The sequence below is a fragment of the Budorcas taxicolor genome, chromosome 15, assembly GCF_023091745.1.
Source record: "Budorcas taxicolor isolate Tak-1 chromosome 15, Takin1.1, whole genome shotgun sequence".
NCBI classification, from domain to species: Eukaryota; Metazoa; Chordata; class Mammalia; order Artiodactyla; family Bovidae; genus Budorcas; species Budorcas taxicolor.
In genome coordinates, this window is record NC_068924.1 from 62,203,948 (window position 1) to 62,220,541 (window position 16,594).

Consider the following 16,594-nt stretch of genomic DNA (forward strand, 5'->3'; position numbering starts at 1 on the left):
TTTGGTAGACACTGTCTGTCAAACAGTTTTACAAAGTGGTTCTGCTTTTTCTCTTTCCTATCTCAATGTTCTTTTAAATAAGTGAGTTAGTAAGTTTACTATGTGAATCTGTTTACCAAAATTATATTTATAACCTACACTTTCAGTACTATTCCCATTATATAAAATGAAGTATGTCTGAGTGTGTTTGTAACTTTTATTTCTGAGGCTTCCTTTTCCTGGGAATTATTCACTCTGTCACCAAAAGCCATTTGATAATTTCAAGTATGGCAGGGCTTAAACTGGTTAATTTTCAATAATAATTTCAGTGTTTATGCCAAGCTTTTCTCACCTTTCAATCCTGTGAGTGTAACCTGTGAATTATTTACTAGTTCTTACTGAGTCTTGGCTTGCAGCAGAGATGATCAGCAGAGTACACCCACTATCATTATTCAAACAACATTCACAAAAATTCTGCCTTCAAAATGACCTTAAGAATTGTTATTATTCTGTCTCGAAAATTGTATAAGTTTTCCCCTTCTGATTTAAGTTTTATGCTACCTTCCATCTTTACCATCACTGTCATGTATTGCCTGCCTCCTGTGGACAGACCCCAGGGTGAAGCACTCACTATGCGTGTTTCATTTAATTTTCATGGCAAGTCCATCAAGTGGGAATCATGATGGAATATCGGGTCATGGCATAGGGAGGTGTTAAGTTGCTCCAAACAGCTCCCAAGTGGTGAAGTCAAGGTTCTAACCACAGTGCACAAGGACTCTGAAGTCAGAGCTCTTTCCTTCTACCACACATTCTCACGTCTCTGTATCCTTCCCTCAGAAGTACTTACATTACAAAGAACAAAACACCCCATGCACAGAACTCTCTGACGCAAACATTTTGTTCTCTCAAGTTCATTAGCTGATTGTCAGGAGAATCTCCAGTGAATGCCTGTTATCTGTGCTTTTAGGCAGTAAAGGTTGAAAACTCCGCATCTGTGAACTCTTTGTCCCTCTTCTCTCCTTGCCAACTAGCGGGATATTCTGTTGCCAACACAGCCTTTGTCTCCTATTTCTGTTATATGATATCCCATGCTTGATTCACGCCGGATTCCAAATCAATTGTCAATTTTTAGCAAACTGCAAATCCAGACTACCTCTCACTGCTGCTCTGCATCCCCTCCCCACTCCTCTCTGTTTATCTACTATTCCCACTGCTATCAAACTGAGCCTTTACCTATTACGTGTGCTCATTCTCTGTTATTTCAGGTCTGAGCAAAGCAATGGAGACAGTTCCTTTTTTGCACCATCTGTGCTCTCTAGGAGGTTAATGTAGCAATATCTGTAACAATTAGTGAAAATGAATCTTCTCTTTGATCCTTCCCACCTGTAGCTACAGTTCTGGATTTGTTTTTAATGGCCAGATTTTTGGCATCTGGGAATAGGATTCCAAGACTAAAAATCTTTCAGGGGCAAAGGGAAAGATTCTAACGTTTGACCTCCATGATAATAATAGCTTCTATTTATAAAGTTCCTACCATGTCCTGTGCATTATTCAGGGTAAACTGTGTAAGACATATGACATATTAATTTAGCAATATGACAACCCTGTGAGTTCTGTTATTCCCATTTTATGGGTGAGGAAATTGAGGCAGAGAGAGTTAAGAAATTGGCTCATGGTTATCACCTTAAAAATGGTAGCACCAGGGTTTGAACCCAGGCAGTCTAACTCTAGTAATATTTACTCATTCTTCTCCCCCACCCAATGGTAGATGAGTCCTGGAAAGAACTCTGTGTCTGAATTTGGGAAATTGGGATGGTTCCTGCTGCTGCTGCTGCTGCTAAGTCGCTTCAGTTGTGTCTGACTCTGTGTGACCCCATAGACGGCAGCCCACCAGGCTCCCACCTCCCTGGGATTCTCCAGGCAAGAACACTGGAGTAGGTTGCCATTTCCTTCTCCAACGCATAAAAGTGAAGTCGCTCAGTTGTGTCTGACTCTTAGCAACCCCATGGACTGCAGCCTACCAGGCTTCTCCGTCCATGGGATTTTCCAGGCAAGAATACTGGAGTGGGGTGCCATCACCTTCTCTGGGATGGTTCCTGGCACTGCCATTTATTAGCTGGCCATTTAACATGGAGAGGGTGCTCACTTTCCCTATTTGTGAAATGAGGACAAGCTGAGTGATGAGCTGTCCCAAGAGAGTGTTGCACGTAAAAGTGCTCTGTGAGCTATTGCACGCATGTGTGCTAAGTTGCAACCCTATGGACTGTAGCCCGCCAAGCTCTGTCCGTGGAATTCTCGGGGCCAGAATACTAGAGTGGATTGCCGCGTCCGCCTCCAGGGGCTCTTACAGACCCAGGGATCGAACTTGCATCTCTTGCCTCTCCTGCCTTGTCAGGCGAGTTTTTACCACCAGCACCACCTGGTAACCCCCCTGAGAGCTGTTAACACAAAGCAAAGGCTAGAGTAGCATTTATGAGCATTGTCCCCTCACTTTACCCTCCTTGAGGTGCAGCCTTAGTTCATTTAGGTCTGACTCAAACACTTCATGGGGCTGCAAGGCGCTGGCGTCAATAATCATTTGCTATTTTTTCAAGCTGGTGGGTTGCTTCATCACCATTTATACTCCATCCAAACTATGAAAACACCCAGACTGTGGTCCATTGGAGGAACGTCAAAGTATTTGAAGTATTTCTGAAATTAGGCTTCACTTGACATTGGAGTTCTACTTTCACAGATCTACCAATAGCCAAACTCCAGTTTGTTGCAGGAGCCCCACCTCCCCCTAACCCAGATGCGTGGAGGGAGTGGTGCTTGGGAGGAACCTCTGAAGGGTTGCGGTCCTTGGGATGAATGGTGTCCAGCTCTGCTCCATTTGCTTTGCGAAACTCCTGAGCAGCTTGATTTTTAGGGAAAATACCTAATTTCTGGTATGACAGTACCTAAAGTGGGAAACAGCAAGACACAGTGGAAAGAATACAGGAGATTTGGGTCCTCTTAAATGATGGCTGCTTAATATACCACCAAGTTACCTGCAGCTTAAATAAGACTGAGTTCATTGCTTGCTTCAGACAGGCGAACACTGCCATGATGGAGTTTAAGTGTTTCAGAACAGGGAGTTGGGACACTTATAAGGTTTTGAGGAGGTCTTAAGGCTGGGTCCATTCTGAAGGAGATCAGCCCTGGGATTTCTTTGGAGGGAATGATGCTGAAGCTGAAACTCCAGTACTTTGGCCACCTCATGCGAAGAGCTGACTCATTGGAAAAGACTCTGATGCTGGAAGGATTTGGGGGCAGGAGGAGAAGGGGACGACCCAGGATGAGATGGCTGGATGGCATCACTGACTTGAGGGACGTGAGTCTGAGTGAACTCCGGGAGTTGGTGATGGACAGGGAGGCCTGGCGTGCTGCAATTCATGGGGTCGCAAAGAGTTGGACACGATTGAGTGACTGAACTGAACTGAACTAAGTCTGGGTGAGGATCAAGATATAATAGTTAAAAATTAATGGATCCAGTGAGGCAAGAGTTTCTAAGAGTCTTAGAGTATCAGTAGTCATTTGATACTATAACTGAAAAATCAGGCAGTTTTAATTAGATTTTGGGGAAGTCTCTAGAATGAATAATGAAGTTATTTGCATCTTTTATCTTCCTGGCCAAGAGTTTCCCAAAAGAGCAAAGTCAGGTTGATGAAGACAGTAGAATAGTGAAGTCCTGTCAGTGAAGCTGGAATAATCTCACTAGTGTATACAGTGAACTGTGGGTGTAGACAGTTTTCAGCTCTCAGCCTGACCCCTGGCAGGAGTTTACCACTGTGTGGCCTATGTCATTATGTGAGAAATGGAGATACTCATACTTTACAAGATACTTTTGAGGATTGGCTCATAGAGTACAGATAAAGTACCTTAGACTGATTAACTACTCAGCTATTAGTGAGTTTCTGAACATTCAGAATTAAAGTCCAAAACTGTCTTGAAGAACTAGGCTCTTCACAACCAGGAAGCTGCTATCGTAGCTGCTGTTTCAAGAATCTCACAGCTGTAGACACAACCTCCAGGAGTAGCGCAGATGTGGTGCACCTTGCCTTTCTCTGCATATGACTTCGCTCCAGGTTGAAATCTTGTGTGATGCGTCTACTTGATGGAAAGTAATTCACACACAAAAGCCCAGGTGCAAGGGCATGAGAAGTGTAATTTTGGGTTTTCCAGCCTCTGTATGCTACAAAGAGGTTGGACTGGGTATTGAGCAGAGCAGTTCACGTTACCCACTCCAGACAGCGTGCTCCTGAAACTGTACTGTCAAGGCCTGGTGGCTTCTTGAGTGAGGACCCCAGGTAGAGTAAGTCCCCTACATGTTGTTGTTGTTCAGTCACCCAGTTGTGTCTGATGCTTTGTGACCTCATGAACTGCAGCACACCAGGCCTCCCTGTCCCTCACCATCTCCTAAAGTTTGCCCAAGTTCATGTCCATTGCATCGGTGATGCCATCCAGCCATCTCATCTTCTGATGCCCTCTTTTCCTTCTGCCCTCAATCTTTCCCAGCATCAGGGACTTTTCCAATGAGTCAGCTGTTCGCATCAGATGGCCAAAATACTGGAACCAAAATACCAAAAGACTACATACGAACCTTGAAGTCTCGAACTTTCAAAGATGCGAACGTGCATTCCATCAGTGTTGGGCATGAGTGAAATTGCAGCTTGCCCTCCATCTCCTGTTGCTGATGGTCCTTCAGCTCTACCTTCAGCTCATCCTTCTGCCCTCCCACCTCCTCTCCCTCCTGCAGTCAGTAACCCATCTTGCCTGTTCACTTGATGCCAGTCCCTGTATGCCAGCTGTTGTACTGCACTGCTGTACTTTGCAGGGTACTGTACTGTAAGATTAAAACTGTTCTCTTTATTTTTTATGTTTGTTTTTATGTATTATTTGTGTGAAAAATATCATAAACCTATTATGGTACAATACTGTATAGCCGATTGTCTTAGTTGGGTACCTAGGCTAACTTTGTGGAACTTAACACGAGAGATGAGTGTTTCTGTTTTGCACCCAGACATTTCCCATCACCATCTTGCAGATCCCTTTGAGATCTCTTTTCCAAATGAGGAAGGGAAAGAGCAGTGTTCAAGTAAGTGGAAGCCTGGGTTTTTGCTGTAGGTCAGCCCATTTCCCTACTGTGTGCATTAGTTGGCTCAGTTCAGTTCAGTTCAGTTCAGTTGCTCACTTGTGTCCAACTCTTTGTGACCTCATGAACCGCAGCACGCCAGGCCTCCCTGTCCGTCACCAACTCCCGGAGTCCACCCAAACCCATGTCCATTGTGTCGGTGATGCCATCCAAGCACCTCATCCTCTGTCATCCCCTTCTCCTTCTGCCCTCAGTCTTTCCCAGCATCAGGCTCTTTTCAAATGAGTCAGCTCTCCACATCAGGTGGCCAAAGTATTGGAGTTTCAGCTTCAACATCAGTCCCTCCAATGAACCCAGAACTAATCTCCTTTAGGATGGACTGGTTGGATCTCCTTGCAGTCCAAGGGACTCTCAAGAGTCTTCTCCAACACCACACTTCAAAAGCATCAATTCTTCTGCGCTCAGCTTTCTTTATAGTCCAACTCTCATATCCATACATGACTACTGGAAAAACCATAGCCTTGACTAGACAAACCTTTGTTGGCAAAGTAATGTCCCTGCTTTTTAATATGCTTTCTAGGTTGGTCATAACTTTCCTTCCAAGGAGCAAGCGTCTTTTAATTTCATGGCTACAATCACCATCCTCAGTGATTTTGGAGCCCAGAAAAATAAAGTCAGCCACTGTTTCCACTGTTTCCCCATCTATTTGCCATGAAGTGATGGGACCGGATGCCATGATCTTCGTTTTCTGAATGTTGAGCTTTAGGCCAACTTTTTCACTCTCCACTTTCACTTTCATCAAGAGGCTTTTTAGCTCCTCTTCACTTTCTGCCATAAGGGTGGTGTCATCTGCATATCTGAGGTGACTGACATTTCTCCCGGCAATCTTGATTCCAGCTTGTGCTTCATTCAGCCCAGAGTTTCTCATGATGTACTCTGCATATAAGTTAAATAAGCAGGGTGATAATATACAGCCTTGACATATTCCTTTTCCTTTATGGAACCAGTCTGTTGTTCCATGTCCAGTTCTAACTGTTGCTTCCTGACTTGCATACAGATTTCTCAAGAGGCACATCAGGTGGTCTGGAATTCCCATCTCTTTCAGAATTTTCCACAGTTTATTGTGATCCACATAGTCAAAAGCTTTGGCATAGTCAATAAAGCAGAAATAGATGTTTTTCTGGAACTCTCTTGCTTTTTTGATGATCCAACAGATGTTGGCAATTTGATCTCTGGTTCCTCTGCCTTTTCTAAAACCAGCTTGAACATCTGGAAGTTCGCGGTTCACGTATTGCTGAAGCCTGGCTTGGAGAATTTTGAGCATTACTTTAACTAGTATGTGAGATGAGTGCAATTGTGCAGTAGTTTGAGCGTTCTTTGGTATTACCTTTCCTTGGGATTGGAATGAAAACTGACCTTTTCCAGTCCTGTGGCCACTGCTGAGTTTTCCAAATTTGCTGGCATATTGAGTGCAGCACTTTCACAGCATCATCATTTAGAATTTGAAATAGCTCAACTGGAATTCCATTGTCTCCACTAGCTTTGTTCATAGTGATGCTTCCTAAGGCCCACCTGACTTCACATTCCAGGATGTCCGGCTCTAGATGAGTGATCACACCATCGTGATTATCCGGGTCGTGAAGATCTTTTTTGTACAGTTCTGTGTATTCTCGCCACCTCTTCTTAATATCTTCTGTTTCTGTTAGGTCCCTACCATTTCTCTCCTTTTTTGAGCCCATCTTTGCATGAAATGTTCCCTTGGTATCTCTAATTTTCTTGAAGAGATCTCTAGCCTTTCCATCCTATTGTTTTCCTCTATTTCTTTGCACTGATCGTTGGCTCAGGCTGCTTTCAAAATGTACCATAAACTGGGTGGCTCAAACAACAGACAATTTTCCCACAGCTCTGGAGGCTGGAAGTCTAATATCGAGGTGCTGGCAGGTTTGGTTCCTCCCGAGGCTTGTCTCCTTGGCTTCTCATGGCTGCCTTCCTGCTGAGAGTCCTCACATGATCTTTTCTCCGTGTGCTTCTACCTGACGGCTCTCTCTTCTCACAGGGACACTGGTTCTATTGGATTACGAGCACATCCTTCTGCTCTCATTCAGCCTCAGTTACCTCTATAAAGACCTTCTCTCCAAGTACAGTCATGCTGAAGGTTAGCGCTTCAATATTCAGATGGAGTAGGGGCACAGTCCCTAACACTGTGTGGTCCTGCTGGTCCCCGTGCTCAGTCGTGTCTGACTCCTTGAGGCCCCACGGACTGTAGCCCACCACGCTCTTCTGTCCATGGAATTTTTCAGGCAAGAATACTGGAGCAGGTTGCCATTTCCTACTCCAGGGGACCTTCCCCACCCAGGGATCAAACACATCTCTTGTCTCCTGCGTTGGCAGGCAGGTTCTTTACCACTAATGCCACCTGGGGAGTCTTAGACAAGTCATTTAACCTCTGGCCTCAGCCTCAGTTTCCTTCTGTATAACTGAAAGGGGCACATGGCTTCCTTTCAACTTTTCCATTCTGTCATCTCTGGGGAGTTCAACTCCTAAGTGACTTGAGGGGGTGTTTTCTGAAATGAGATCAGTGGCTTTTGCTGCCTTCTCTGTGACCTTGACACCCCACTGCAGGAGCCTTACCTGCTCAGTTTCCATCACTCTTCCAGCCTTTTCCACCCGCATTGCATTGTTCTTGTAATGATTTGTCGGCATGCATGTCTTCCCTTCAGTCTTTATAGATGCCGCCTTCATCTTCTTAGCTTTGAAAGGAAAGGCCAAACCTACCTTGCATGATTTGCAAACAGGAAATACCAAAACCCTGTTCTAGGCTCACTTTAGTTTCTCTTTGTGCATGTTATCTCCAGCAAGGAAATTTGCACCTGCTCCCTCTTTATTCCTGTTTCTCACTCCATTACCAAAATAAATAAATTAAAAAAAATACTGCTTGTTTTATTTACCAGTAGTGATGGGATCATAATAGATAACATGTGTGTTGTTCAAGAAGTGCAAAATCAAGTGAGCTCACTTGTTACTACAAAGGGGAACTATTGCCTTTGTTAGGTGGCAGAAAAGGGGCTTCTATGCAAGTGAAGGTTAATATTCATTTTCCCAGCAAGGTATAGAAAGGTCATAAGGAGTGATAACATTTTCATAGTGTTTATGCCATCTCCTCTTGCTCGGCCTGTGCTTTCAGTCCCATTTAAGGCAGGAGGTATATGATTTAGAGCCTTAGCTGATCTGCATAATCCATTAAAATGTCACTTTTTTAATTGCAGAAGCTATTCCTCTCAAGCGCACACCTGCTGCTGCTGGAATTTATAGCCACGACATGGTGTGATTTGTGTTTGGAATGAATGCAGCCACCTCTGCCATCCCGGGCTGCCCTCCATAATGTGGCTGTGATCATGCTCAGAAACCGGGGGCGAGCAGAAATGACTCCCCCGCCAGGAAGTTCTGTGTTCTCCTCCTCCTAGAATCTTTGAGGACCTACTTCTCCACTTCAGAAATTGCCGTGCCAGTACCGTGTTTATAGAGGGCAGGATTCTATATGCAGCATCAAATGAGAGCAGACTTCAGGGGAAGACTTTGGAAATTGAGTGCTTACAGCAAATTGGTGCTGGCTGTTGGGCCAAGAAATGCCAGAAGGAGCTTTCATTAGTGCACATTGAAGGGACTTGCTAGGACAGCTTGTGTCTAGAATATCCCAGCACTGTTTGTCTTTAAAGGAACCAGATTTTAGGGACACTGATAGTGGACTTAGGTTTTGAGGTGCTTGTAAGAAATATGAGGGCTCGCAAAACTGGGGCAGCCAGCCATGAGGTCTAAGGTTTGGTGATGCTGGAGAGGATGTGGTGATGTGGGCATAGTCATGAGCTATCTGGCCATCCATCCCACAAAACACAAAGCCGTGACACCCAGGATGGATGACTGTAAAGTCTCAGTTCCGAATACACGCTAGTGTTGGCATGTTCCTTAGAGCTCAAGTGCAGAATCTCCTTTCTTGGGTGACATATGTCAAAGATAGAGGCTCAGGAGTCTGACTGCATACGGTCAAATGCCTTTTCACCCTCTGTGAAAAGTGGAAGTGCGATGTATGGCAAAACCAATACAGTATTGTAAAGTAAAATAAAGTAAAAATAAAAATTTCAAAAAAAAAAAGGAAAAGAAAAGTGAAAGTGATGTCGCTCAGTTGTGCCTGACTCTTTGTAACCTTATGGACTGTGTGTGTAGCCTGCCAGGCTCCTCCATCCATGAAATTTTCCAAGCAGGAATACTGGAGTGGGTTGCCATTTTCTTCTCCAGGGCATCTTCTCAACCTAGGGATCGAACCTGGGTCTCCCACATTGCAGGCAGACTCTTTACCATCTGAGCCACCAGGGAATCCAATGATTTCAGCTCTCTGAGCTTCAGCTTTCCCACCTTAAGATGAGAGTACTGAGTATGTACTTTAGCATTGCTGTGAGGATTAAATGGATTAATGCATCTAAAAAGCTCAGCCCAACCTGGCCTGTGGTGAATATGTATGCAATAAATTTATCTAGAGAGCTTCGTCTAAGGAAGAAATTTGCCCAAGGTATTTTTCATAAGCTTGCTAGCCATTTCTCTTGGATCATCTTGATAATGGACTGCTGAAAATGTATGACTGTTTCTGAAAGAGTGTGTGGGGTCCAGTTGCTTGCCACTCAAGAGCCAGTAATCAGGCCGGGTTGTTGGCAAGGGAAGTTTGCTTTATTTCAGATGCCAGTACCTGGGGCTGGGGGAGGGTAGACATCTGTCCAAAGGCTGACTCCCCCTTTCCCCCCACTCTGGCAACCAATGGGGCAAGAGCTTTTATAGACAGAAGTGGGGGGAACTGTATGCAGAAACAGCACTGCCAGCTCAGACAGTCATCTTCCAATTGGTCATCGTTGGTCTGACAGCCATCCTCACATTGGTCTTCTTGATTGTTTTAGGTACAGTTAATCTTCAGTTTCAAGGTCCATTTGTTCCCATTTCTCTGAGGCCAATCCTCAGAATTGTGGCAGCCCATGTCCTGGGTGCAGTCTGCTCATCCTGTAGCTGACTTCTCCACCTGGTGTTTTAGTACCTGTAAGACAGCTCACAGGAGATGGCTCAGAATATTATCTATAGCCCCTGAGAAAGAACTGAAGCTCCTTGACTATGCTTAATGACTACATTATTATTCTTTAGCCTCCTTTGATTGTTTTCTTTTGTTTTTGCATTTCTTACTTCTCTGATTAAACTTATTCTTTGACTGAAGTTTTCTACAGACCAAAGTCAGGAAGAGGACATACTGGCGGGGGGGTGAGGGTGGGGGGCAAGGACCATAGGGTCCTGCTCTGCTTCATGACTGTCTCAGAGTGTTCTGGGTTTATTAATAACACTACTGATGACCAGGTAAAATTCCAGTGGCTAGATTGTTTTGTTGATTATATTATTGGGAGAAATTTTCATGAAAAGATCATCAAATTTACAGTTTCAGAAATAGATGAGGTAACAAGCATAGCTATCCTGAGATCTTTCTCAGAATGACAATTTAATGGACATAGAAAATAGTGATGGTACAGTGGACTTATTTTTTTATACATATAATTAGATTTTTGATTTGGTCATCACTTTCTTAAAATATTTAATGTCACAGTGGTGGTAATGCTTAATAAATAATAGCTACATTTTTTCAGGCAAGCTAGTTTATTTCTGTGTGAAAGGCAAGCAGGTAGTTCTGCCTCATGAAGCCATCCAGGGATTCAGGTGTTTTTCTCTTGCTCCTTAGCCGTATCCTATGGTGTGCCCCTTGTTCATACAGGCTGGCTTACCAGTTACATACCTTGTGTTCCAACCCAAAGGGCGGGTATGAAAGAATGGAGGGGAAGCATTTTTTGGTAAGACATAGAATATTACTTTTGTTTGCATTCCGTTGGTGATAACTTAAGTCACATGGTCACACCTGTTTACAAAGGATAATAAAATATTGTTGATGTTTACTTTGTGCTTAGGCACATTCTAAACTCCTCTTTTTTTAACTTTAAAAAATATATATATTTATGTGACTGTGCCAGCTCTTAGCTGTGGCACATGGGATCCTCGGTCTTTGTTGCAGCATGCAGGATCTTTCATTGCAACATTCAAACTCCTAGTTGGGGCATGTGGGATCTTACTCCCTGACCAGGGATTGAACCCAGACCCCCTGCATTGGGAGCATGGGATCTTAGCCACTGGACCACCAGGGAAGGCCTTATTCTAAACTCTTTTAATGTCTTGTCTCCTTCAGTCCTCATACCAACTATTTGACGAAGGGGGTTCATAGGTGAGAGGATTGAGGCAGAGAGAGGTAAAGCAACGTGTCCAAAGTCACAGAGCCAGTAAGTGTAGAGCTGAGATTTTTATCTAGGTCTGTCAGATTCCAAGGCTCCTGTTCCTATCCACCAAGACCAAAGAGAGAAGATAAAACTAAGAAGAGAATTGCACGGGGTTGAGAAATCTGAGCTCGGGTCACCTTTGTCATTGTTGCTTTGGCTCCAGGCCCCTCCCCCACTGCGCTCTTGATGATGTGGTGCAGTTGACCTCAGGACGCGGAGACAGAGACCGTCAGCAGTGCTTTCTCCCAGGCCTTCCTACACGGTGGCCAGAAGTATCTGTTGGGAAGATTTCCACTCAATTTATCGTCACATTCATCAAGTGTCTTTAAGGGAAAGCGAATTTCAGATGTTATATGGTGTTTGGGACAGTACTGAACAGTTTACCAATAGACTCCAAAAATGGGGTAACATGAAAAAATCCAATGTCTTCCAACTCAACAGAAAATCCTCTGGTGTTGTGCAGTCTTTTAATGGAGGGATCAACAGTTTTCCTCACGGGGGTTGGGGATGGAGGTGGTTTGCTGATATACAGAAAGTTTGGATGGTTAGAGTTTGGATGGATGGTTTGGAAGGTTTGGATGGATGGGGTTGCTGATAACACTCATACTAGCTGAACAAGAGATGTGGATTTTATTGGAAGGCTGCAGGGGGACATCAGACAAGCGCAGGAGAGGGAGTACAGCTGGGCCTGGTGAGAGAGGAACCATCAGATCCAGGGCTGGCCATTTCTGTTTCTATTGTCTGTCTCTACCGCTCTGCTGCCCCTCCTCTCCACCCCAGTTCTCTCATTTCTGATTCTCTCTGGTACTCTCCTTTAGGATAATCTGAAAACTTTCTCTGGGTCCCTGGTACAAATAGCCAGCCTGAAAGGGCAGCGTGGAGTCCAGTGCCCCCTTAAACACCTGACTAATGCTCTCTGTGGCCCCAGGGACAACTTGTTTTGCTGCAAGGTCAGGAGCGATTGGCTCCCCCGGGGGCAGGTGTCCACTCTTGGCCCAGTTGGCAATAGGGGATGATAGTGAACCAATTTTATGTTTTCTGGAGGGGGCATTTGCTAGAGGAGGGGCCATGTGCTGGACAGATGCTCCAAATTGTGTCTTCTGCAGGTGCACAGAATAATGACTGTTTATTGATCATTTACCTTGTCTGAAACACTCTACTGTCTGAAAATGAAAATCAAGACCACCCTGACCATTCCACATTATTTTAGTCATACCCCCATCTAAGGTGTCTGGACAGGCCCAAGGCCCAAGGAAGTAAACGGGGAAGGCAGATGCAAGTACAGCTCTCTCTGCGCCAGTTGCAAAGGTTGCTCTCTTGAAAAGGTTGGCTTGTGTTGCTGTGTGAGCTACACCGCTGCTCCTCACTGTCCCAGGCACCTCTCTTCTGGCATCTGCATGACTTCAGGGTTGACAACCAGTGAAAGCACCAGAGATTTATCTCTTTAGAGGTTAAATATTTCACATGGTTTTGGACTCAGCTAGTGGAGAAGGAAATGGCAACCCACTCCGGTATTCTGGCCTAGAGAATCCCGTGGACAGAGGAGCCTGGTGGGTTGCTGTCCATAGGGTCGCACAGAGTCAGACATGACTGAAGCGACTTAGCATGCATGCAGAGGAAAGAGTCAACTAGTGGAAGAATAAACTCAGCAAAACAAGAGTAGTATTTTATGCAAAATCAGTAAAAAATTTCAGAGATAATAAACATTTCAGTCTGGGGCATTTGCTTCCCAGAATGTGTGATGGGAACCGTGGACTGATCAACACTTGGCAAACTGCATGACTTCTACAGGTCTACGCTACGGGATGCCGGCTGTGGAGACAGCTCAACAGGGTTTTCCTTCCGTGATCTCATTTTCTGTTCCAGATTTGGAGGACTTCAGTGAAAGCCCAATCCTCACAAAAGTGAATTGTTTTTTAAAAAGGGTTTCTCTCTCTCTACTTTATAGCACTTTTCTTTCCTACAAGGAGGCTTCAGAGCAGTCTTTGCCTGAGAGCTTGCTGGTGCTTTATTTAATCACAGTTTTATGAACTCTTCATACACCACCAGCCAATTTTACAGCTCTAGAATCTTGCTTGGGAGACAGACACCGCTTTTTCCCGCAGTCGATTTTAAACACTTTACCATCTGGGATTTTTTAGTAACTTGTGACTAGCAAATGGGTGCCATATTTTCAGGATTTTGCGGCCTGAGAACTCTAGGGTTGTTGTGCAGAAATGCCTGGTAATAAATAAATAACATATATTGGTTTCACCTTCATTTGAAAAGTTAACCATCAAAATAGATTTAAAGCAGCTGATATCTTGTTTAATTTCATTTATTGCCTTAATGCCTTGCTTGGTGGAGAAGAGGCAGTGTGTTATTGCAACGGTTAGCATATTAGGTTGGATTTTCTGAGAACATTTGACCCTGAAAAGGACACTATTTCTCATCTCCTTCTCTCCACAGCAGTCATTGTATTCATAGAAAATGGAAACCAACCAGGGTTCAGTTGACTTGGCTGGGGTTATATTTGCTTGCAAGGAACAGAAGCCACCTGAGCTAGTTGAAACAAAATAGTCTTACATTTTGGGAATCATGCAAGATCTGAGTGGTCTGGAGTACAGTGGTCACTGATTCGGTCGCTAAATCGTGTCCAACTTTTTGCAACCCCATGGACTGCAGCACACCAGGCTCCTCTATCCTCCACTATCTCCTGAAGTTTGCTCAAATTCATGTCCATTGAGTTAGTGACTCTATCCAATCATTTCATCCTTTGTTGCCCCATTCTCCTTTTGCCTTCAATCTTTCCCAGCATCAGATGCTTTTCCAATGAGTTGGCTCTTCACATCAGGTGGCCAAAGTATTGGAGATTCAGCTTCAGCATTAGTCTCCTTCCTATGAATATTCAGGGTTGATTTCCTTTAGGATTGACTGGTTTGATCTCCTTACTGTCCAAGGGACTCTCAAGAGTCTTCTCCAACACCACAATGAGAAAGCATCAATTCTTTGGCTCTCAGCCTTCTTTATGGTCCAACTCTCACATCTGTACATGACTACTGGAAAAACCATAGCTTTGACTATATGGACGTTTATCAGCAAAGTGATATCTCTGCTTTTTAATACACTGTCTAGGTTTGTCATAACTTTCCTTCAAAGGAGCAAACATCGTTTGATTTCACGGCTGCAGTCACCGAGTGCAGTGATTTTGAAGCCCAAGAAAATAAAATCGGTCACTGTGGTCTGAGTCTCCTTAAAATGTGGAACCAGAGCAGCTAATTTCTTTAACTTTCTCTTCTTTTTTAACATCAAAAAATTTTTAAAAAATATTATTGGAGTATAATGTTGGTGTGTTAGTCGCTCAGTTATATCTGACTCTTTGGGACTTCATGGACTGTAACCCATCAGGATCCTCTGTCTATGGAATTCTCCAGGCAAGAATACTGAGTGGGTTGCCATTCCTTTCTCCAGGGGATATTCTTGACCCAGAAATCGAACCCAGGCCTCCTGCATTGCAGGCAGATTCTTTACCCTCTGAGCCACCAGGGAAACTGGCGTATAGTTGAGTTACAATGTTGTGTTAGTTTCAGATGTACAGCAAAGTGACTCGTATATGCATATACATATATCGACTCTTTTCTAGATTTTCTTCCCCGTAGACCATTGCAGAGTATTGAGTGGAGCTCCCTGTGCTACACAGCAGGTTCTTACTAGTTATCTATTTCACATAGAGTAGTGTATACGTGTCAGTGCCAGTCTCCCAATTTCTCTTCTTAATGTCACATGGTCTCTTGTCCCTGCAGCTCCTTGCACCTGTTTCATTTTTCTCTCTTTCTCTTCAAACCAGCAGTCTCTGTTTTGGCATGTGTGTGTCCCAAACACGGCTTCTGGTTCTGTGTCACTTCCGTTGTCAAGCACCCAATGCAGAATGCCGAGTGTCTCCAGGCCCCAGTTTCAGATTCTGGGGGTTGAGGAAGGGAAGTTCACTTAGCCTAGCTCTGACCAGTTATCCATTCCTGGTCTGGGCATCTGCGGCTACATGACTGGAGGTCTGCTCGGATGGGGCTGTAAGAGCTGCTGCTCAAGGATGGCTTCCCAGGTGGCGCCAGTGGTAACGAATTCGCCTGCCGGTGCAGGAGCCACAGAAGACACGGGTTCAATCCCTGGGTTGAGAAGATCCCCTGGAGTAGGAAATGGCAACCCACTCCAGTATTCTTGCCTGGAAGATTCCATGGACAAAGGAGCCAGGTGGGGTACAGTCGATGGGGTCGCAGAGTCAGACATGACTGAGCGTGATTGCCATTGGCGTTGCTTTGGCTCAGGGATGAAGCGTGGGAGGGACACAAGTGGGTTCTCTAAGGTGAATGGTGCGGAGGACATTGTCAGCATCCTTGACTCACCAGGTGTGGGAATAGCTAATTTGCATAGTCTCTGTAGCCTGGAAGTTATGTCTGTCCTCTGATGGAGCCCTATTAATCCTGCTGATGTTTTTTCCTTTTTCATTTGGTCCCTCAGTCACTGTTTACCTTTCTCTCTTTGCTTCTCCTCACTTCATTTTCTCTCGTTTGTCGCAGTTGGTGCTTCAGGAAAGTAACCTGATGCATTTAGTGGTAGAAAGAACACGGTCATTGGGAATCAAGGCCAGCCTCTAGTTCAGCCTTGCCCAGGGCTAGACCTTGGCCAAGTCATTTAACCACCTTTGGTCCTGGTTTCATCTTCTGAAAATGGGTGGAGCTACACAGGGTGCTGGAAGAAACCTTAGAGATCACCTTGTAGGATGCTAAATATCTGTCTGCTCATGCTGCTGTTCTGCAAGTATGGCATCTGTAGCAGACATTACTAATTGATCCCAGCATGCCTCCCTGCTGATCCAGGACTGTGCTTAGAATCCTTCACGGTCCAGGCAGCCACTACTACAGATCAGCTGGAGGTAGCCCACCTTTGAGATGTGACCAATTAGCCATCTCCAAGCAAGAAATCATGGAGAAGGCAATGGCAACCCACTGCAGTACTCTTGCCTGGCAAATCCCATGGTCGGAGGAGCCTGGTGGGCTGCAGTCCATGGGGTTGCTAAGAGTCGGACATGACTGAGCGACTTCTCTTCCACTTTTCACCTTCACGCATTGGAGAAGGACATGGCAACCCACTCCAGTCTTCTTGCCTGGAGAATCCC

The 16,594-nt window shown here is 44.7% G+C and overlaps 1 protein-coding gene across 1 annotated transcript in view; it reads left to right on the forward strand.

Moving 5' to 3' along the window:
- Window positions 1-6,948: 6,948 nt before the first annotated feature.
- KIAA1549L (KIAA1549 like) overlaps window positions 6,949-16,594 on the forward strand; it is a 160,822-nt gene continuing 151,176 nt past the window's right edge. Inside the window, exons 1-2 of the mRNA XM_052652178.1 lie at window positions 6,949-7,033; window positions 7,149-7,247. Of these exons, the coding sequence (XP_052508138.1) occupies window positions 6,949-7,033; window positions 7,149-7,247 (184 nt within the window). The remainder of the gene's footprint in view (window positions 7,034-7,148; window positions 7,248-16,594) is intronic.